Source organism: Ostrinia nubilalis, chromosome 17, assembly GCF_963855985.1.
Source record: "Ostrinia nubilalis chromosome 17, ilOstNubi1.1, whole genome shotgun sequence".
In the NCBI taxonomy this organism is placed as follows: domain Eukaryota; kingdom Metazoa; phylum Arthropoda; class Insecta; order Lepidoptera; family Crambidae; genus Ostrinia; species Ostrinia nubilalis.
In genome coordinates this window covers 8253019-8276257 of record NC_087104.1, presented here as the reverse complement: position 1 = coordinate 8276257, position 23239 = coordinate 8253019, and the positions used below count along the sequence as shown (strand labels likewise).

General features: G+C 36.5%; 1 protein-coding gene and 1 long non-coding RNA gene across 3 annotated transcripts; one reads left to right on the top strand and one right to left on the bottom strand.

Moving 5' to 3' along the window:
* Nucleotides 1–191: 191 nt before the first annotated feature.
* LOC135079993 (probable splicing factor, arginine/serine-rich 7) lies at nt 192–21232 on the top strand. Its single transcript, XM_063974658.1, has 4 exons — nt 192–1069; nt 1307–1467; nt 11094–11234; nt 20315–21232. Exons 1-4 carry the CDS (start codon nt 353–355, stop codon nt 21102–21104), a joined length of 1809 nt encoding a protein of 602 aa, XP_063830728.1. The 5' UTR covers nt 192–352; the 3' UTR covers nt 21105–21232.
* On the bottom strand, nt 14534–15277 carry LOC135079702 (uncharacterized). 2 transcript variants are annotated; one of them, XR_010258871.1, is made up of 3 exons: nt 15194–15277; nt 14851–15129; nt 14534–14754 (listed from the first exon to the last, which is right to left on the bottom strand). It is a non-coding gene; the product is annotated as an uncharacterized LOC135079702 (long non-coding RNA). The 2 variants fall into 2 exon arrangements; XR_010258872.1 differs by having other exon boundaries at nt 14851–14947; nt 15194–15256.
* Nucleotides 21233–23239: the final 2007 nt, after the last annotated feature.

Here is a 23239-nt window from a genome sequence, read left to right as displayed (position 1 = left end):
TTAAACATGAATTTGATTTATTATTTGTTAAAGACAATGAGTTTTAGCAAATGTTTTTTTGATAATGAAACGCAAATCCATGAAACGGTTTTATACGACCGGTCACTTTTCGGTCTTCATGGAATGAAAGGTTACATTTTTTTATATTTCTGGTAATTTCTGACAAGACCCGACTGGCAACACTGGCTTTTTCTTTTCTTCTGTCATTCATTTTTGTGGATTTGTGTGTGCGTCTGTAAATTACGATTTGTGTAAAAAGTCATGCGTTACAATGTAGAAATCAAGATTACTTTTTAAGTTATTAATATTTTTACCTATTCATGAAATATTGTTACATTATAAGTTTGTTTTGATGTGTAAATCATCGAAAATGGTTTCGGGCAGTACGAGGGTGATACAAGTCACCAACATCGCTCCTCAAGCAACGAAGGATCAAATGCAGACGCTTTTTGGATATTTAGGTAAAATAGATGACATTAGACTCTATCCAACGATCAGAGATGTTTCTTGCCCCGTACAGTCTCGAATTTGTTACGTTAAATATTACGATTCGGCGACTGTCAACGTAGCCCAGCATATGACCAACACGGTGTTCATAGACCGTGCGTTGATCGTGATTCCTATGCAATCCGGAGAGATCCCAGATGAACATAAAGCCCTGGAGATGTCTAGCAACGGCACATTAGTGCCGGGTCTGAGTACAGTGGAGCCGCGACTTCCCGCGCACGTTATCAACGCTTTGGAAGGTGTACCGCCGAACCAGGTGATCCAGACACATGACCCGAAGATGGCTGCTGCTGGTTTGCCCCCATACCCGCCCTTGCCGGCTGCTTACGACTCAAGACAAGTGGAGGAGATTAGAAGAACATTGTTATTGGTAGACGTGGGATCATTGACTCAACAGCAGCTGATCGATCACTTCTGCCAGGCAGGGGAAGTGAAGTACATGCGCTTCTGTGATAGAGATGCTGACACACTGAAGTATGCATTGATTGAGATGACTGAACAGGAAAGTGTGATCAAGGCTTTGCAGCTGAATGGATCAATTGTTGATGGGCAAACTATCAGGGTAAGCTGTGATTTCATGTTTTATAATAAAACCTAAACTTTAACTCGCATAAAGAAAAACAAATCTTTATTATTCAAACTACCTATATGTTTTTTTAATTGTGTAACAAATTAAGGATTACCTTGTAAGGTTTAGTTTTGCATAATGAGCTTTCAAGTACTTAGCCTAATCACAACTTAAACCCAAATGTGTGGTATTTTTAATAGCATGTTTTAATGTTGTTTTTTTCTTATCCAGGTACATCATGCCACACAAGCAATCTCCAAGCCACAGACAAAGAGTAACGAAGCAGCGCAGAGGGAGATTGAGGAGGCAATGTGTCGGGTGAAAGAGGCCCAAAATTTGATCTCTGCTGCCATCGATCCAGTCATTGGGCTACTTTCTAAAGACAAACGAAGGTAATTGACTTTATTTCGTTAAAAACATTTGTATAATACATCTTTCTGGGCTAGTATTTACCTCATTAATTAATTAATGGATTAGACTGCAATAATTTGTACTTGCTATTCTTTACCTTTGAATGTATAATTACATTACAAATTACTGAGATCTCTCAGTAATTTGTAATGTAATTATTCAGTTTTTTACAATTAGTCTAATAAACACCCTAATTATAAAATAACCCAAAAATGATACATTCAAGCTTGGTTGGAAAAAGGTTTGAATTTTGAAATCTGGGCTATATCAGAATTGAATTCATGCTGGAAACTTAAAACTACAAGATAGTGGTTATGTTAAGCTGTGTGGCTGTTCGAACTTCCTTAGTCCCTAAATTGGTAATTTTAGCCATCTGTAACCAGTATGTGTTATTATGTCAGTCATTGCATTCCATTCTTTGTTATCAAATCAGAATATAAATTGTTATCTATTTGTGAATCAACTCCCAGAGAGAGGAAGGACAACTTGATATTATTAGATTATGCAGTTCTGAACTTACTTTTTTGTTTTTATTGATTTCAATTACATAATTTGTAATAATAATGATTAAAATATCAAGTTGGTAAAAAATAGGTATTTTTTACCAACTTGATATTTTAATTAGTTTTTTACTTTATGTTCATGAAACTGAGTAGGGTAAACTGCCAGTCATTGGACGCTACCAGTTATTGGACAAAACAGCGCTTGAATGTCCTTTTTATGTTAATTCAAATTGAAACTTAACACCTATTGTATACGTAGATATTCGGGAATACCGGGAGAGCACGCGTGCTGACTCACCTGACGTGTCCAGACTGGTTTTTCAGATCTACCCCCAAGTGGGGTACATGACATGCCTTTCCCCCGGGATAGTTGTTCACTATCACTTTAGTCTTTAAGTTCTATCACTAGTCTATATTACTGACACTTACACAACACATCACTCTTAACAACTATAACATGCATTAACTTTTCAAAAAGAATCTTCTAAAATCAAAATATACTCTGACGAAACACCTATTCAGAAAAAGGCGATGGAAACTTTAAGAAATGAGCTTAAACAGCGAACAGAATTAGGTGAAAAAGACCTAATTATCAAATACGTCAAAGGCACTCCAAGAATAATAAAAACAGTTGCAAAAAACTAAGCAATTCAGATACCCAAACCCAGCGCTCAAATAATAATGATACTATAACTTATGAACTCACAAAGGACCACGTTAGTATAAACCAAACTGCGAAATCACTGAAGTTCCTGTATGCAAATATTAGAAGTATTGTCAAACCAGGTAAACTAGACGAATTGAGATGCCTTATAAGCTCAACAAAGCATCAAATTCATGTGATTGTATTGGTTGAAACCTGGATAAAAACAGAAGCAGAAGGACAGAGTATACAACTTCCAAATTATGCACATTATTATAATTACCGAAGTGGAATGAGGGGAGGTGGAGTTTCGATATTTGTGCACAAGAACTTAAAACACAATTACATCCACGATCTTTGTGAAGACGACAATCATTTTCTATGGGTACACCTGGATAAATTTTCTGTGGACATAGGCGCCGTATACAAACCAGAGAGAACCAATAACCCTAAATTTCTCGAAACGTACTCCGAGCAATTATTACAACGAAAAAGAGCACTGGTGTTTGGAGACGTTAACTACAATCTACTTAAAAGAAATCGACCGTCTACAGCCTATAAGCAGATGTTAAAAGAGACTGGATTCTTGATATTAAACAAAGTAGATTCCGAGTATTGCACACGTGAGTCTGAAAGCTCGAAAACAATACTTGATCATGTCTGCTCTAATATAAAGAATAACACTTTTCACTTAGCCATTGTGGAATCAGTAATATCAGACCATAAACAGATTTACTTAGAGATTCACCAACTTCAACCAGAAAAGAATTTGAAAATTGAATATCAAAGTATCAACTATAATAAACTACCCGGAGAACTGAACACGATGAAGCTCGGTGACTGCAATGGTGATTATGATAAGCTGGAAAAAATGCTACTTGAAGCCATTACCAAATGCAAGATAACAAAAACTAAGGTACTCAACCCTCTTAATAAAGACTGGATAAATAAAGATGTCATAAAAGCAATAAGCACAAGAGACAAACTAGGATACAATCACATTAGAAGACCGAATGATGAAATAGCTAAAGAAGAATACTTTGCAGAGAAGAGAAGAGTGCGAAGATACATACAGAAGACAAAATCTAACTATTACCTGAAACTATTTGAACACTGTGTAAACAAACCGCTTAAAATGTGGCAACTTATTAACAACCTAAACAATAGGAAAGTTAAAACCCACGCTGCCCCTGCTAAACTTGTAACCTGTTCAGGTGAGATTACCGAAGTTGCAGATATATGTAACCATTTTAATTCGTTTTTTGCTAGCATAGGTTCTACATTGGCTAATCAGATACCTACTTTAAATAATATACCAGTGTATTATAGGCAGAATTCCCAATGTGAGTTTTCCATTTTTGACCCCGTTGCATCTGACGAAATCGGAAAAATAATTGATAATTTAAATCCAAATACCAGCAGCGGTTTAGACGGCATAACATGTAAAGTTGTTAAGAGTATTAAGCCATGTATCTTAGTTGAATTAACGAAATGTATTAACCAGTGCCTAGTGAGAGGTTGTTTCCCTGATTCACTGAAAATAGCCAAGGTTAGTCCAATTTTTAAGTCGGGTAATAGAACTGATGCAGGCAACTACAGGCCCATATCTGTATTGCCTGTTATATCTAAAGTGTTTGAGAAGGTTATTTACACACAACTGGAACGATACCTGAATTCCATTAATTTTCTCTTTAGTAAGCAATACGGTTTTCGTCCAAAATCCAATACCCTGTCCGCATGTATAGATCTTACAACTAGAATTAAAACGGAAATCGACCACAAAAAGATTGCCCTTGGTATATTCATCGATCTTAAGAAGGCGTTCGATACGATAAGTCACAAATTACTATTACAAAAATTGGAATCGATCGGCGTTAAGGGAATGGTACATAAAATGCTCCAGTCCTATCTCACAAATAGATACCAGATTGTTAGGATCGATAATATGCAGAGTTCAGCAGAATCAATCATATATGGTGTTCCGCAGGGATCTATTCTGGGGCCACTATTGTTCCTTATTTATGTAAACGGTATTGGCGATCTGGGTCTATGCGGTGATGTTTCTCTGTATGCCGATGACACTTGTTTGTTTTACTTTGGAGATGATATTGTTTCTACGGCGCAAGCAGCACAAAAAGACTTAGACGCTTTGTTTGGTTGGTTTCAGTGTAACTTATTAACTCTAAATATAGCCAAGACCAATTACATAATATTTAGCGCCAAAAATAAGCAAATCTCCCATTTTGATCCGTTAACCATCAACAACGAACCATTAAACCAAGTAAAATCTGAGAAATATCTGGGTCTTACGCTTGACAACCGCCTCACCTGGAAACCTCACATCGAAAAAACTCGTTCTAAATTAACATCCCTTATGTCTATTCTCCGTGGCAACGTTCGCTGCTTCCCCATGTCTGTTCGGTACACTATATACAACTCCTTAGTGAAACCCCACCTGGATTATTTGATCGAAGTTTACGGTAGCGCTCCCAAAACGAACTTGAAAAAACTACAAACATCGCAAAACAAAATTATAAAACTACTGTTCCAATTTCCCTACTTAACACCAACAACAGAAGTCTATAGGAAAACCGGCTTAATGTCAATAGCTCAAATGTATAAATTTAATACATGTTTACTTGTACACAAAATATTAAGAAAAACTATTCACACACAACTATCATTTATAACAAAATCACAATCACAAAAGCGTTCCTTAAGAAGACCTTACGATATTCAATTACCGTCACCCAGAACCAATTATGGCAAGAAAAATATAATGTACGAGGGGGCACAACTATTTAACGGGCTGCCAAATGATATAAAAAATACGCAATCTTTTTTCTCGTTTAAAAAGAAATTAAAGCACTACATTACAAAACACTTTTTAGAATTCTCGTGAAAAAAAAAAAAAAAAAAAAAAATCAATCTGGTTCATTGTACGAGCACATTCATTCATTCACATTCTCGCGTTTTTATTACTTGTAATGTAGGAAAAAAAAAAAAAAAAAAACCGGTCACATAGCAACTGTGATAGCAACTGTTGAGCGTTACGTAATGGAAGCCAAGCAGGTTGCTGGTTTTGTAGTTGCAGTGTGGGTAGGTTAAGAATAAAACTACACTTGAATTTGAAAAAATATAGCATTTGAGCGGTTTGTTATTATTTTATTTTAACTTCATTATTTTCTGTACCTAGTTTCATTTAATACATAAATGAAACGAGCTTGTCTGTTGCGTGCACTTGCTGCTTATTTATTATAAAGTGTATTCTGTATTTTTCTTATAAGTGAATATAATTGTATTCTTTTAGAAAAATAAATATCTAAAACCATTAAAAAACTTTTCTATTTAAATTAATCGTCCACTTCACTTCCTAGATCTTCATCTTCCTCTTCATCTTCATGTGTTAAGTCCAAATTTGGTTTTTTGTTGTGGGACTGTTGAGGTGATGCTGATTCTGAGCGAGCCCTTTTATATTGTTCAGGTGCTGTTTGTTCATATTGTATCCTCCGTGTAGCATCAATATCCTGTGGCCCTGATACTCCTATAATATCTGCCCATTTTGAAGGTGAGGGTATAACTATGGTCTCCTCCTCCTCATCATCATCATCTTCCCTTAGTTTATTTTCTTCACTTTGTTGTTCTGGTTCTGTTTCACCTTTCTCTTCCCCAAATAGATGAATCTGGTTTATGTGTCTTTTTAGCAATTTTCCATTCCATTGGATTAAGTACCTACAAATTCCTATTCTTTTCTCTACCACACCTTTGATCCATTGGGGGCCTTTGCCATAATTCCTTAAATAAACAGTTTGTCCAACCTTTACTGACCTCACATTCCTGCTTTCATTTTCTTCCAATTCTTCAAGCTGTGGTTTATCTTTGAAAGTAAGAGGATTTAGGTAGTCAAACTTGGTTCTGAAATGTCTGTTATTTAATAATTCTGCCGGGGTTTTATCGTTGGTGCTGTTTGGCGTTGTTCGTAGGCCATATAACATTGATGTAAGTTTCATATGCCAAGATCCAGGTGATTGTTTTTTAAGTTTATTTTTAATGGTTTGCACAGTGCGTTCTGCCTGTCCATTAGAGGCAGGGTGATATGGTGCAACTAGAACATGTCTTATACCATTTGATTTGCAGTAGTTTTGAAACTCCTCAGAAATGAATGATCTTCCATTGTCACTCACAACTGTGTCAGGTAGCCCTTGTTCTGTAAATATTTCTCGTAATGTTTTTATTAGTGTTCCACTACTCATATCAGGAACTATCTTCACTTCTGGCCACTTTGAAAATGCATCAATTAGAATGAAAAAAGTTTTCCCTTGAAAAGGTCCTGCGTAATCCATATGGAGCCTCGACCATGGCTTATCTAGTCTTATCCAACTGTGTGTAACTTTCTTAGGCATGTTTCTATTTTCTGCACAAGTATTGCAACGGTTTATCATCTGTTCTATATTTTTGTCGATAGCTGGCCACCAAAAATAGCTTCTAGCTAGAGCATCATGGTTCGAATGCAACTCCTCCAATACTTTTGCTCTCATCTTTTCAGGCAATACTACTCTATTACCCCACAGAATACAATTTTTAAAAGAAGACATTTCCTCTCGTTTTTGCCAAAATACTTTGTATTCTGTCTCTACTTTACTTGGCCAACCATTTCGTATCCAATATAATATTTTGCTTAATTTTGGATCCTTTAGCGTCAATTTTGCCACTTCATCTGCAGAGAATTCTAACTCAAGTGGAGTTTCTTCGATAAATAGTACCCCTGAATATTCTTCTTCCACTTTGCCTTGGTCTGTAGAAGGCCAGCGGCTTAGAGCATCAGCATTTCCAAGTTTCTTGCCCTGAACATAGTCTATTTGATAGTCATATGAATTTAATAATAGAGCCCATCTTAACATTCTTGGTGAAATAATATTTGGGATTGGTCGTTTTGGATCAAATAATCCTAGCAAAGGTTTATGATCGGTCCTTATCACAACCTTCCTGCCACTTATAAACTGATGAAATTTCTTTAACCCAAATATTATCGCTGCTGCCTCCTTGTCTATTTGTGCATAATTTCTTTCATGAACATTCATAGTTCTAGAAGCAAACATGATGGGTCTAACAGTGCCATCTTCCATTTCATGTTCCAATACAGCTCCTAGCCCATACTGAGATGCATCACATGTTAATAATAGTTTTTTCTTGAGGTCGTAGTGAACCAGCGTGTCTTCACTAGTTAACATTGTACGTAGCTTTTCAAAAGACCTTTGATGTCCGCTATTCCAATGCCATTTCATGTCACTCTGTAACAATTTGTATAGGGGTTCGGCTATAGTAGCTTTATGGGGTAGAAACCTATCGTAGAAGTTTAAGAGCCCCAAAAAAGCTTGCAGCTCTTTAACATTATGAGGTGCTTTGAAGTTTTCAATGGTCTGAATTTTATCTTTACATGGGTGTACTCCTGATTCATCGATCATATAACCCAAAAATTTTATATTTCTCGCCAGAAATTGACATTTCTTTTTATTAACTCTTAATCCAGCATGTTGTAATTTCTTCAAAACCATATTGAGTCTTTTATTGTGTTCCATGACATTAGTTCCCATCACCACTATATCGTCTAATAGTACGGCCACTCCAGGAATATCAGCTAGCAAGGAAGACATAAGTCGCTGAAAAATGCCTGGACATGCTTTGACACCGAATGCAAGTCTTTTTACCTTGAAAAGACCTTTAGGGGTATTAAGTGTCAATAGACAAGATGTAGGCTCATCTACTTGCACCTGTGTATACGCTTGTTCTAAGTCAATTTTACTGAAAACTACCCCCCCTTGAAGATGTGTGAATGCTTCATCTAGGGTAGGCAGTGGATATGTATCAGTGTCCGTTGCCATGTTAACTGTTGATCTGTAATCTCCACATAGCCGCACCCCCCCGTTTGATTTCAAAACGGGCACAATAGGGGTAGCCCAATCAGAATGGGGTACAGGTTCTAGCACTTCCTGTGCCACCAAGCGGTCTATTTCAGCACACACTCTCTCTTTTAGCGCAAATGGTATAGGTCTACACTTAAGAAATTTTGGGGTAGCCCCATCTTTAGGTGTAATACTGACAATTGGTCCAGTATATTTACCTAGACCCTCTTCAAAAATATCCTTATATTTTTCCAATATGTGTTTAACATCTTGTGTATCTATTTTTATATTATTTATTCCCTCAAGTTGAATATTCAGATCACTAAACCAATTCCTACCTATTAAGCTGGGTCCTTGCCCCTTGGCTATAATGACCGGTAAATTTTTAACAATTCCTTTATAATTGACAGGTACAAATACTTTTCCAAGAATGTTCAATTGGTTATCTGTCCATGTTTTTAACAATATGTCTATCTTACTGAACTGTGGTAATTTATTTTTCCATATGAGTCTGGCAGTCGGTTCACTGATTAATGTAAATGCACACCCCGAGTCTACCTCCATTTCAATATTACAACCATTGAGAAATATATTGACCATATATGCAGGCACCCGGGCTTGTCTTATACTGTTGATTGGAATTTCATATAAACCATTGCAATTTGATTCTGACCTAATGTTATTGTTTTTCTTTTTGCTTAAACATACTGCCTCAATATGTCCCGTTTTGTCACAAAAATTACATTTTACCCATCTAAATCTACACTCTCCTTTGTGTTGTTTACCACACCGGAAACAATTTTGTTTTTCACTTCTTTTATATGAAATTTTATTAATGTCCATGGGTTCCTCAAACACTTGAGTTGGAGCTTTACTAGTATTAGGTAAAATGATAATGTTAGAGTCACAATTGGCAGATTCATGCGACAAAGCAATTTCACAAGCCAATTGGAATGTCAAACTCGTTTGTTGTAACATTTTCTTTTGAATATCTTTATCTCTGATCCCGCATACCAATCGATCTCTTAGTGTGCGGTCGACATTTTCAAAATTGCAGTGTATTGACAATTTCCTCAAACTTGCTACATAATCTCTAATTTTTTCCCCGTCTTCTTGATTTCTAGAGTGAAATTTAAATGATTCCACTATTTCATTTGGCTTTGGGTGGAAATGATTGTCTAAATAAGTCTTTATAGTTGAAAATGTAACCTCACTTATTTTTTTAGGAGCAACCAATGACGATATTAAATCAAATAAATCAGGGCCACATACCGCAAGTAAATTCGCTTTCTTTTTCTCGTCTTCCTTCACTTCACTGGCTTCCAGGCAGTACCCAAACCTAGTGATGTAATTTTCCCAACAGCCATGTGCTACATCAAACTCACCAAACTTTACCACCATTTTTGCACTTTTCACTTTACAAATATTATTAATTTGTTGTTTATGCACTATTACGCAATTTTACACTGTTTTACACTCGTCGCCAATATTGTATACGTAGATATTCGGGAATACCGGGAGAGCACGCGTGCTGACTCACCTGACGTGTCCAGACTGGTTTTTCAGATCTACCCCCAAGTGGGGTACATGACAACACCCTTTTAATCCTTCAAACTCCGCGAATCTAGACACAACATGTAATCAATTGTTACGCGGTAGCCGGCTACCGCTTGGGGGCTGAGAGGTTAAGTCCATAAGTCAGAATCAGAATCTCTTAGTTGTTGAAAAAGAAATGCTGCGTTTAAATAAGTGTCCAATAACTCAAGTACATGGCCCAGTGTCCAATGACTAGAGATGAAACGGATAGTTGTTTGGCCGGATACCGGATACCGGATATCCGGCCAGCTGCTAGGCCGGATAGCCGGATATCCGGCGGCCGGATAGTTGGCCCATTGTCTCGTTGCATGTCGTGACGAGTTTAGCGCCGCACAAGTGCTTTGAACGCGATCAGTGGGTCTAATAGTAGACTAGACTAGTCACACTTTTCTAAAATCGAATCAGTCCGAACAAAAAGTCAGATTTTGCCACTTGTCTAGGGGGCAGATCAATTTGGGCGATTTCGGTTGACATCGTGAGTGTGTGATTGAATAGCGAAAATTAAATTAGTTCACTTGCATCATGACATCAGACCATCAGTGAACAAAATATCGCCTATTTTATTTGGCAATATGTATTTCGACTTAACAGATACATAATTACTATTTATGTATTCGTCATTAGAGTGAATAGACCAGAAAACGAAATTAGTTTTTTAAAAGGCCTTAATACGGCTTTTTGTAACTTTTTGGACTTTAAATAAAAGCCGTCATTATCTATAAGCCATTTTATTGATGTTTACTTCAAAGATTAATAGGAAATAGTCGTAGTTTTTTAATATCCGGTATCCGGCCGGATAGTGAGTTACTATCCGGTATCCGGCCGGATAGTAATATATGGCCGGATATCCAGCCTACCGGATAGTTACCGGATATCCGGTTCATCTCTACCAATGACTGCAAGTTTACACAAAATACTGTACAGATAGCAGGCAGTCCCTAATACATTTTAATTGGCTACAGAACTCGTTCCCGCTCCCGCTCCCGCCGGCGCTCGCGGTCCCGGTCGCGGCGCTCGCGCTCGCGGCACCGCACCAAGCGCTCGCGGTCGCGCTCCCGCCATCGCTCGCGCCGCTCGCGGTCGCGCCACAGGCATCGCTCCAGGTAAGCTATCGAGACACGCGGTAGCGTGTCCTGCCAAGTTTAAGTAACAGAACAGAGCAGCACCGTGTGTAATATTACACAAACCATTTGGAGCCACTTTTGACCCCCTAATAACTCAAAAACTATTTCACATAAACATGTCAGATTTGGCTCGTCTACATTAGGGCCTTGCCACACCGGTGGATTGCAAGCGGTTTCAAAGCGGAGCGGCGAAGGCGCCGCCGCACTATGGATCGAAATTGCGATTTATGGACATAGCTATTTTTTTCACAATTTCTATTTGAAAAAATTACCTATCGATAGGTTACGTTATTCTGATGAATAAATGCTGCACAAGTTTTTCTCTAAAACCAATAGTTTGGCTGGAAAAAAATATTTTCCATTTTCGTTGTATGGAATGGAACATAAAGTGGTCGATTTCGACTAAGCCTTGACAGATCTTGCTTTGAAACTACTTGAGCCTTGTTTTATGGCTTGTTGACTATAATCCTACGCAATCAGCGCGCGCCCAAAGTTGCCCGTTCATAAGTTATGAGGTTCTGAAAATTTTTAAAAAAGTAAGTAAAAGTGACTTTTTTTTGGAATATCTTTAAAGATTTAACGAAAATATAATGATTCTATACGTTAATAATGTGAATTAACCTTAAATTACTGCTAAAAACACATTTTAATAAAATTAAAAGGAATAAAATCGGCGATATTTTTTTCACAATTTCTGTTTGAAAAAAATACCTATCGATAGGGTATGTTATTCTGATGTATAAATATTATGAAACGTTTTTCTCTATAACCAATAGTTTGGCTGGAAAAAAATATTTTCCATTTTCGTTGTATGGAATGAAACATAAAGTGGTCGATTTCGACTAAGCCTTGACAGATTTTGCTTTGAATCTACTTGAGCCTTGATCTATGGCTTGTTGACTATAATCCTACACTAACAGCGCGCGCACAAAGTTGCCCGTTCAGAAGTTATGAGGTTCCGAAAAATTAAAATTAGGTATATTGACCTTATCGAGTAGTAATAGAAAAAAAATAGTCAAACTGTTCAGTGCATTAATTACAAGTTTTTGACGTTGATTGTTACAACATAATAATCACAAAGTAAGATGCCATAGCGCTCAGGTTGATATGTATCGTCGTCCGTACGTGGGTGTATAGCATGAACTTGATTCCCTAATTGGAGTGTTCTTGAGCTGATATTTTCCCTAATTTAATAGAAATATAATGTTACTGTCAAAACTCATAACCGGCCAAAACCACTTTTGACTGCAAAAATCAGGTAAAAGTAGTTTTGACTTATGAGTTTTGATTGAAAGAATCATCAGTTTTTTTTAAATAAGTCTGTTACCTGAGGATGTAAGGCTCAAGCATGTTTAATTTAGCTGGTTTTCTAGTTCATGATTTATTGTTCCAAGTTGTTGAAGAGGGCCATGTAAACTCTACATATTAACATTTGGGTCAGAACGTATTAGAGCCTATACAAGACCCAGACGGGGTCTTGTTTTGTCCTAAACTATTGCTAAAGACGCAAACCCTTCGTATTATGTTACGGACTGCGGTACAGAGTAATTTTCCGCTATGATTGATACAGCTCATTAGCCTCACTCAAGGCCAGGTCAACCTTGACATCGGACATTGTAAAGGTTCGGCTAAATCAACGCGTGTAGCCCGCGTGCGCGATGGCGCACTTTAGATTTTTCTTTTCTTGTTTGACTTAATTGACTTTTCTTTAGATAAGACGACAAGAGAAAGGTTAATTACATTACTAAAGTATAGAATTTTCATGTTTTAGTTGAATCTTTAAAGATATGTCCCAAAAAAAGATACTTTACTTACTTTAATTTTCATTTTTCGGAACCTCATAACTTCTGAACGGGCAACTTTGTGCGCGCGCTGTTAGTGTAGGATTATAGTCAACAAGCCATAGATCAAGGCTCAAGTAGATTCAAAGCAAAATCTGTCAAGGCTTAGTCGAAATCGACCACTTTATGTTTCATTCCATACAACGAAAATGGAAAATATTTTTTTCCAGCCAAACTATTGGTTTTAGAGAAAAACGTTTCATAATATTTATACATCAGAATAACATACCCTATCGATAGGTTTTTTTTTTCAAACAGAAATTGTGAAAAAAATATCGCTGATTTTATTCCTTTTAATTTTATGAAAATGTGTTTTTAGCAGTAATTTAAGGTTAATTCACATTATTAACGTATAGAATCTTTATATTTTCGTTAAATCTTTAAAGATATTCCAAAAAAAAGTCACTTTTACTTACTTTTTTAAAAATTTTCAGAACCTCATAACTTATGAACGGGCAACTTTGGGCGCGCGCTGATTGCGTAGGATTATAGTCAACAAGCCATAAAACAAGGCTCAAGTAGTTTCAAAGCAAGATCTGTCAAGGCTTAGTCGAAATCGACCACTTTATGTTTCATTCCATACAACGAAAATGGAAAATATTTTTTTCCAGCCAAACTATTGATTTTAGAGAAAAACTTGTGCAGCATTTATTCATCAGAATAACGTAACCTATCGATAGGTAATTTTTTCAAATAGAAATTGTGAAAAAAATCGCTATGTCCATAAATCGCAATTTCGATCCATAGTGCGCCGTTTGCGCAACGTTTCCGCCTCGTCACCGCTCCGCTTTGAAACCGCTTGCAATCCACCAGTGTGGCAGCTCACTTACATATTCTAGGTACAGTCAGCGTCAAATAGTTCGTGACACCCAAAGTGTCCAAAAAGCTGACAAGACTATCACCCGTATTCACAAACATTACTTTGAGGCCTCATAGTGCGCGTGGATGCACAGGGTCCCAAAAACCTATTCATAGACGATACTTCAGTGGTGACAAGCACTATGCGTCCCTTAGAATGAACGCAAAGCTAAGGTAGCCAGGGAGCTGTATTACGCAACGCATAGTGTCTATTTACGTCAAAATTTTTAGGTTATTCTCGTTTTTGAGGTTTGTTTGCTTTATTTATGGTTGTATTCGATTAATATTATCTTACAATGGATTACAGTAGTGAAGAAGAATTTGATAATTATATCAATGAGCAAAGTAGAATAAGTACCAGAAAAGTGATACGGGATTCCCAAAATCCCTTTGATTATTACAATTCAGACGAATTTAGTTTAGGTTTTCCAATGATGGGGTACTTTTCATACTTTTACCACTGATAAAAGAAGACCTGAGGAAATTAACTGCGAGGAGGCCTTCCAGTGCCACCTACATAATGTATCAGTTGCTAGTGGCAAATAAAACAAATTTTTTAATAAAGTTTTATTTCATCAATCTTCAATGTCTAATTTAATTTTATGTATTTGTAAATCATAAAGCTTTTTTTCATGTTCTAACAAATTGTTTTCTCTTTCTATCAATATTTTTTCTCTTTGTAGCCCCAACTCGTGCAAAGCCTGGTCTTGTTGTATATTATTCAATGTGGTGCGTTTGATTCTTGTTTCTGTCTTAATCTTCATTCTTGCTACTACTAATCTTAATTTCTTGATACCTACCTGAAAAGCAAATTATGAATTTTATTCCTTTGAGTATATTCTGCTTAGTTATTCCTCATAAATCTACGTACTATATATTTTAAAAACATTACTTACTAGTGGGTGTTGAGAACGTTTGATTGATTCCTGAGAAAGTTCTTTCATTCTTTGGGTCTTTAAATTATTCCAGCAGCTTTTCAGTTGATGTGTGAGCCTTTGTGAAACATAAAATATGGTTGAGAATTGTAAGCCATTGTTAGAGTTTCCCAGGCCTGCTTCGTCAACTCGATATTTTAGAGAGGATAATAATATGCTTGTCTTCAATAATAGGCCTTTCTCTTATTAAGCTACAATCAGCAGCTCTCTTTCGGAAGAAGAAAACGGCAGCTTTTTTATCTGAAAAATAATGATTGAAACATGATTTTCACTATTATTAATTAATCGAAATATTCATACTAACCTGATAGTTGTAGTTTTATCCATATTTATTTATATTATTTAATTCACAAATCCACAAAATAAAGACACTTATAAACCGTTGCACCCACAGATATGGATAGATGCAGCATGTGTCAAAAATTGTATGAAGCCGAGCGTGCCACTTTTTAAACGTCATTAGTGTCATTTTAGCGAATTTTAGTGATTGCCGCAACGTAAAAGTAATCGTATCATCGTACTGCATTCGCAAAGTCATCGAATGATATCGTGTGACTTGATTCAAAAATTAATTAATTCCGATAAAACTGATATTTTGTTAAATTTATAGCTAGTCTGACTGTGGATTAAAATAATTTTGTAGCGGTAGACGTTATTCTACAATTCTACATTATTAATTTGCAAATAATATTTTTGTTGTGCCTAATGTTTATGAAAGTAATGATCGTTATTCCATTATGTTAAATAGTACTACTAGTAATTCATACTTAATTCCATACTTTTAAATATCCTAGTAAGTAAATGACCTAGTTTCATAAAATAAATACTATTTTACTCAAGCTTTTTATTTTTAATAAATGTAAAAATACGTAGTTTTGCCAATACGTTTTCTTTCATAAAGCTAAGTCAGGTACCTAGTTTTGAAGATATTTCTAAACGACAAAATCTCGGGCGTCGTATACATAGACTAGTAATAGTGTATTAGCTCTGTGCACGATTACAGCGCCAACTATCGTCCACAACTTTGTGGGCTCTGTCACATTGACATTTAGATCGTTTATTTGTGAAAAAATATCGAAATGAAAAAATAACAAATATTTTTGACTAATAAATTGTTGCGATACCACGATTTGGGTGGAAAAAAGGTCTTGAAATCATTTTGGTCATTTAAATCAAATGAGGTAAGTCCAAAAAGTGTATTTAATTTTGATTGTGTCAGGGTTTGTTTACTTCATTTATAGTTGTAGTTTTACTGTAAAACAAAAAGAAAAGGCTACTTTAACGGTTGCATTATATAACAGTAAATATATTTAAATGTTCCTGTATCGCTAGTAATAAATTAAATATCGTTTTCAGATCGAAATGAGTATTGTTTTGAAGACCGTGTTTGTGAGTGTTACAGTATAAAATTCCAACCACAAACCGTATTTAAAGGAAAGTTGTTGGTATTGGCTGGACAAGTCCGAGATGTAGAAGAATTAAGAACAAAACAAGGGCAGAGTTCAATAATTCATGCTCTCATCATAAGGCAAACATCTGTGCACAACAACTACTGTAACTCATTTTTGTACTACCACGTTGTATAGTCTAGTTATTTCCAAATTGTAAACGGATATTAAACCAGCCCTATCGGAATACAGTCCACTCTTTTATTTAAGTTCCCAGTAGGACCCTTTTCATGCGATTAATTAATGATATTAATGTATTATGTAGAATAGCTATGCCATTGACAGATGACAGAGCTTACATTATTTCTACTTTTGACCACCATGAGCGCTGCGATAGATTATGTTACCCCCACCTAGTACTTCGCACCCAGCGAATACTGCGATCACTGACCTAACTTCTTGATTTGTATATTTCGACGTTATACAGTGCACTCTGTCTTCCGCGATCACTGATCTAACTTGTTTTATAATTCTTCTACTGCTACTTTATTCTAATTAATTACATATTTGTTACTGGTTGCTGTTAATTGCAATTCTCAATCCGTAAATAATTTCTTCTCTCTACCGTGTTCGTACTACTGTCCTCGTAAAATCATCGTATCCGATTGTTGTAATCGGATTACATGAACATCACTCGACCATGTATGTCCATTTGGACATATCGGAATGGCACGCTTTGACTAGCAACTTGCTGTATCTACTCTAATCCATATCTGTGGTTGCACCGTTTGAATGACAGGAATGTCATGTCAGTTAGCGGAGTGAAGTGCGTAACATAAGCGAACCAATCACAGAACTCTATTCAACACTCTGATTTTGCATCAGGGTGTGGAAACTTCCATACAACGGTCATCGAAGTGAAACTTGCTTCCAAACAGCGACATCGGTGAATAAATTCAAATACTTTTTAACTACCCTAAAACGCTCTAGATGTCGCTGCTCCTGTTTCCTTCATATTTTCATTTTTTTCTTAATTAAAATATATTTGAGAATATTGTTAATTACAATGTGAAAACTTTTTTTAAATGAAATTAATTTGTTTTAATTTAAAACTGAACATTGACATTTTTGTTATAATTTACATAATAGAGTAGTAGAAATTACTATTTAACATATGGCAACTTTGTTTTTCCTCCAAAATGGCCGGTGTTGTTTTTGTTATGTTAAATGCATTCTTGTTTTCTTAGCCATCATTTAAGTTTTCTGTGGCCCTATTAAAGTATTGAAGAGTCGTCGAGTCAAATTCAAGTTCATTCCTTCGTACCTGCTGCTGTTCTGGTTCATCGGAGTTTTGTTCGTTCCTTCGTGAATCGCGAAGAAACTTTCTGTTATGTTCACAAGTGATCTGAGTTTTCTCAATGTGCAAATGCTTTTTTAGTGTTGTTGAAAACTTTGCGAAAAGACGCTTTTGGTGTATAATATTATGTGTGTTCATAAATAAAGTAAAATTATTAAATTCAAAAGTTTTTGTTTACTTATTTGCATTTCCATGTGCAATGTAGAATTTTTCCAAATCCATTGTTTTGAAAATAATACAATACGTACACCATAAAGATAAATATTTTCAAAATAATGGATTTGAAAAAATTCTACATTGTACATCATAAAAACAATAATTCTTTGAAGGTTATGAGGGCCTATGTGTGCGTGAACTGTGTGTATGTGTGCGTGGACTTTATGTATGTATGTGTGCGTGTACTATGTATGTATGTGAGCGTTACGCAGTGTTGCCAACTCGGATTTTGAAAAAGTCGTAGGACAGATTAGAAAATTACGTAGAAATGGTACAATTTCCATATAGAAAATACGTAGATCTACGTACTTTTTTTTTCTGAGTGAAATGAAGAGAGTAGGGGTAGGTAAAAGTAATAAAACGACAATTTATATTACCCTAAAAGTAGTAAAGTACACTTTTATTGAGTATCATTTTCAGACAAATTAAATTTATACATAATTATATTTGTTGGAAAGAAGGAAGGAAGTTGAAAAATATCGAAATACAACAACACCTTCGAAATCTTAGCACAATCTTAGTTCGAAATATTTTTATAGTGAAGATTCACTTTGACCGTTTGACGGTTTACACACTGTCACGTCACGTCACATTTCAAATTTCATATCAGTGGGTCTAGACAAAATGCACATTTTAATCGCAAACCAGTCGAAAAGCCTTTTTTTGTATGGAGTTTTGACGGATTCGATTTTCGATTCGATCAAAAAGTGCACTTTATCTAGACCCAGCCCCCCTAGACAAAACGCACTTTTTGATCGAATCGAAAATCGAATCCGTCAAAACTCCATACAAAAAAGGGGCTTTTCGACCACTTTTCGACTGGTTTGCGATTATAATTTGCACTTTGTCTAGACCCACCATAGAGTTATAACTCTATGAGACTCACAGATCAAGGATCAATGACATTTATTTACAGGGGGGCGCTGTACAGCATTTTTTCTATGGGGAAATGTCAAAATAACATTAGTTCCGACTTTTGCCACATGCCAAATAACCGTGATCGGAACCATGATCGAAATTTTTCGCGAAAGTAAAGGAAGCGATGCCCATTCAGCCTATTTTGCAAATTTGATAGAAAATACGTAGATTCTGGGACTAAAGTTCGTAGGTTTGCAAGGAAGGCTTAAAATACGTAGATCTACGTAAAAATACGTAGAGTTGGCAACCCTGGCGTTACGTACGTAGGTTAAGTACAGGGAATTTAACACCAGGCTGTCAATTAGTAGGTTCGAAAATTTGACAGAGAGGGTTCTCTATTTCCTATGTATTACTTTTCTCTATGTTTTGCATAGTCAAGGGTCGTTTAAGCAGGCCTGTTCATCTCCGCGAGTTTACATCGAAAACAAAACACGCACGATTGCCCCCTACAAGAGTACTATTCGACAAGGCCTCACATACGAGCGAACATTGACTCACGCACGCGTATTCTTGTGTATGATGGAAAAAAATAAAGAAAATGGTGTACTAAATACTGTGCAGTATTTAACTGCCTAAATAATAATAAAAACACAGAATGTACTTTTTTAAGTTGCCTGAAGACACTGAGAGGTAAATAAGTAGTTAATATTATTCATGATAATTCATGCTAAATCATGTATTTCCTCCGCCATTTTCTGCAGATTGGCACCTCACGTCACATCATTTTACCGAAGTCAGCCCTATAGCTTCGGCGCAGTACCGATCACTGACGTTTGTCAACAAAACTTCTGACAAACTTGCTTGACTCTTGAGACAAGCTAAATTACACCATATTGTTAATGACATTGAGCATACATTTTTTTAAATGCCTTCGCGAAGTAAAACTTCTGTACGTAGTACTTATTATTATTCTGTGGTTTAAGTATTGTTTATGAATTGAAAGGCTTGTCATATGGAACGCATTGAGAAATGTCTCATTTCGCATAGCGTTGCTGCTTTGCAAAGGTAAGTATCGTTTGTGAATACGGGTGTATGTAACAAAGACGTGTTGCGAACTTTTCGGCTACCTACTTTGAGTGTCACGAACTATTTAACGTTGACTGTACTTGTACCATATCTATCTACAAATACAGGTATACTTGATTTGAGCTTTGAATTAAAAATAGGTACATAAGCTTTTAGGTCTAACTAATGAAATGAAGTAGATCAATCTCAAGAGTTCCATTCAAAAGCAAACCTGTCGCCTCCAGAAGAAGGGCTTCATATGCCTACATCTAGGAAATCTGTCTTGCTTGATGGTGTTACTAGTAAATTCTTGCTTTCAAGACACATGCTATCATGTTACAAACATGATATTTGGTTTATTTCTTAAAACATATTATTTCCAGGAAGTATTAATTTACAGCCGAGGTCTCGCTTCCACCACGCGTCGCTAACTGTATTTAACAAATTGAGATACAATACTTTCCTGTACATATACAGATTACAGTTTTATTAGTAGGCATTCAATAATTTTGTAAAACTATACAACCATTTTTTTTCACAGATCACATTCCCGCCATCGGAGTTCTCGACGCTCAAGATCAAGATCACGTCATCGCAGCTCACGTTCCAAACGTGACCGTTCCCGAGACCGCGACCGAGATCGGAAAGACAAAAAAGAATCCAACGACAAGGAGAAGAAAGAAAAATCCAAATCACCTCCTCCACCTCCACCACCAAAAGAAGTCGAGAAAGAAGAAAAGGAAGAAGTCAAATTTGAAGTCGCCGAGACCAATGGGAATGGTACTGAAGTTAAATCTAAAGCGTCTACTCCTGCAGATGACAAAGAAAAAGAAGTTGAGAAAGAGAAGGAGCGATCACCATCGAAGAAACGGTCCAGGTCTAAGGAAAGGAAACGAGACAGGTCTCGGTCTAGGCGCAGATCTCGCTCTAGATCTAGAAGAAAGCGTTCTCGGTCGCGCAGGCGGTCCCGATCTCGCGACAGGAAGAGGTCGCGCTCCCGTGATCGCAAACGTTCGCGGTCACGTGACAGAAAACGCTCTCGCTCGCGGGACAGAAAGAGGTCGCGGTCTCGCGATAGAAAGCGCACTCGTTCCCGCGACAGGAAGCGGTCCAGATCCCGTGATAGAAAAAGGTCACGTTCCGGCAGCCGCCGGTCCAAGAGTAGGTCCCACAGGGACTCCAAGACTCCTCACGACAGAAGGACCCGTGATCGGAGCCCCAACTTGTCGGTTATAGAAGAAAAGGATATTACAAGCATCGAAAGCAAACTTCCGGACATGAATGAAGAGAAAAACTCGCCGGATAACATGGACATTTCCAATTCTCCGTAAATATTGACATAATAAAGAAACATGCGTGGAAATTACGCATATTTTTCCTTTTGATGAAGGTCCTTAGTAAAGTTCAATTAAATGATGTACCTACTTTAAGAACAATAAATGAAATGTAATTAAAATAATGATGTTTCTTATTTCATTTTATTAGCTGATGACTACAATTTAGTTAATTACAGTTAAAATAAGTCAATCGTAATGAGTTCTCTCATGTTTTAGGTAAATGAAATCACGGGATGAAATTGAAATCACGATCAATTTAGATCAAAGAATTCTTAATCATTTCAGATTTTTTGCAAAGATAAAATGTTTAGGGGTCTGTTTGCATTTTTCACACCAGCATAATTAATTGTACTTAGGTATTATCAATAGTTTAAAAACAGAGCTTACACAACTTTGCACAAGCTCGCCTCTATAAGATTGCATAATATTTGAAATTATTATGCAACCTTATAGAGGCGAGCTTAATACCGCCATGCTACTGCCAGTCAACATTTGATTTAAAACATGTAAATTGACACCAGATTGCACAACATTTGAAATTATTGTGCAATATTTTCTAACAAACAAATGACTCATGATAACAATTGCATTTCACAATACTTGAAATCATTATGTAATTAGATATCAATATAAATACTAGGATCCCGTTCCAGTGCTATCATTGGGAATCCATACGTCTCATAGCACACGTCGTGATTTTATTCAAAAATATACCATGGATACGTTATTAGTGATCGAAGTTCGAAGAAACGCCGCTTGCCAGGAACGAAACCGAAGCTCTGGAAACATAGAAATAATCGAGGTAAATAACGAAACAGTGAACAACCACGAACTGGAGACTACGAGGATTACACGTTCAAACAGTGATATTTTTGCTTACAGAGATGAAGCTCATACGTGCAGAGAGCGATCCCGATCGAGAGAACATTCTAGAGGAAGATCAAGAGACGCATCCCGAGGTAGGCTGCGAAAAAGATCTGGAGACAGGTCTGAATTGAAGTCTAGAGATAAATCCCGAAGTAGGTCGAGAGGAAGGTCTCGTGGTAAATCCAGGGAGAGATCTAGAGGCAGATCCAGGGGAAGATCTCGTGGTAAATCCAGGGAGAGATCGAGGGGCCGATCCAGGGGAAAGTCTCGTGGCAGATCGCGAGGCAGGTCCAGGGGACGGTCTCGTGGCAAGTCCAGGGAGAGATCGAGGCCGATCCAGGGGCAGGTCTCGTGGTAAGTCCAGGGAGAGATCGAGAGACAGATCCAGGGGAAGGTCTCGTGGCAAGTCCAGGGACAGATCGAGAGATCAATCCAGGGGAAGGTCTCGTGGAAGGTCCAGGGACAGATCGAGAGACCAATCCAGGGGAAGGTCTCGTGGAAAATCCAGGGAGAGAACAAGAAGAGGATCTCGTAGACGAACAACATGAAGAACATGAGAAAGATATTAAACGATTTTGGCAATACGACATCGGTAAAACAATTAATGGTAAAATCGATATGTAACTTGATTAATCACTATTGTTATGGTGATGGTTAAAATATTAATTCCAAATTATAATTTTTAAATATCTTACAACTTAGAGATAGTTATTTTAAACAAGATTTTATTGTTGTAATCTTACTCAATAATATAATAGTACTCGTAGATAGGTTAATTAATTCATTGTCTTGCGTTTATATGGTACTTGAAAATATTTTGTTTTATTATTAACTAAAAAAGAAATAAAATGCGAAAAAATCTAGTAAGTTAGGTACGTAAAAAAATAGTTCATGTTAATTATTACTCCTATCGCGTACAAGAACAAGGAAATACAAAGTAAAAATGAAACATAATCTTTAATTGAAACCGTACTGTAATTGATTGCACTGCAATAACACCGTATAATAGGTAACTTCTTGAAATTGATGCAATACAAACAAAGTACTTGAGATGATTATACATCCTATAGATTTCCAGATAACCGGTATTCACGTAAGTTATTATACTTATTAAACTCAGAATATAATGAAAGATTATTATTGTAGCTAGGCTAGGGAATAACAAAGATATTATGTAATAAATAAAACTTATTTCTGCTAGCATGACGTTTATCTTGTTTTGTTGGAAACTATAATCTAGTGAACTCCGTATCGAACAATGG

Excerpts from the sequence above, each read along its gene's own strand:
- LOC135079993 (XM_063974658.1), top strand. The coding sequence starts at position 353 with ATGTGTAAATCATCGAAAATGGTTTCGGGCAGTACGAGGGTGATACAA. Across the intron at positions 1,468-11,093 it reads CTTTCTAAAGACAAACGAAG|AACTCGTTCCCGCTCCCGCT; the intron begins GTAATTGACTTT and ends AATTGGCTACAG. Across the intron at positions 11,235-20,314 it reads CGCCACAGGCATCGCTCCAG|ATCACATTCCCGCCATCGGA; the intron begins GTAAGCTATCGA and ends TTTTTTTCACAG.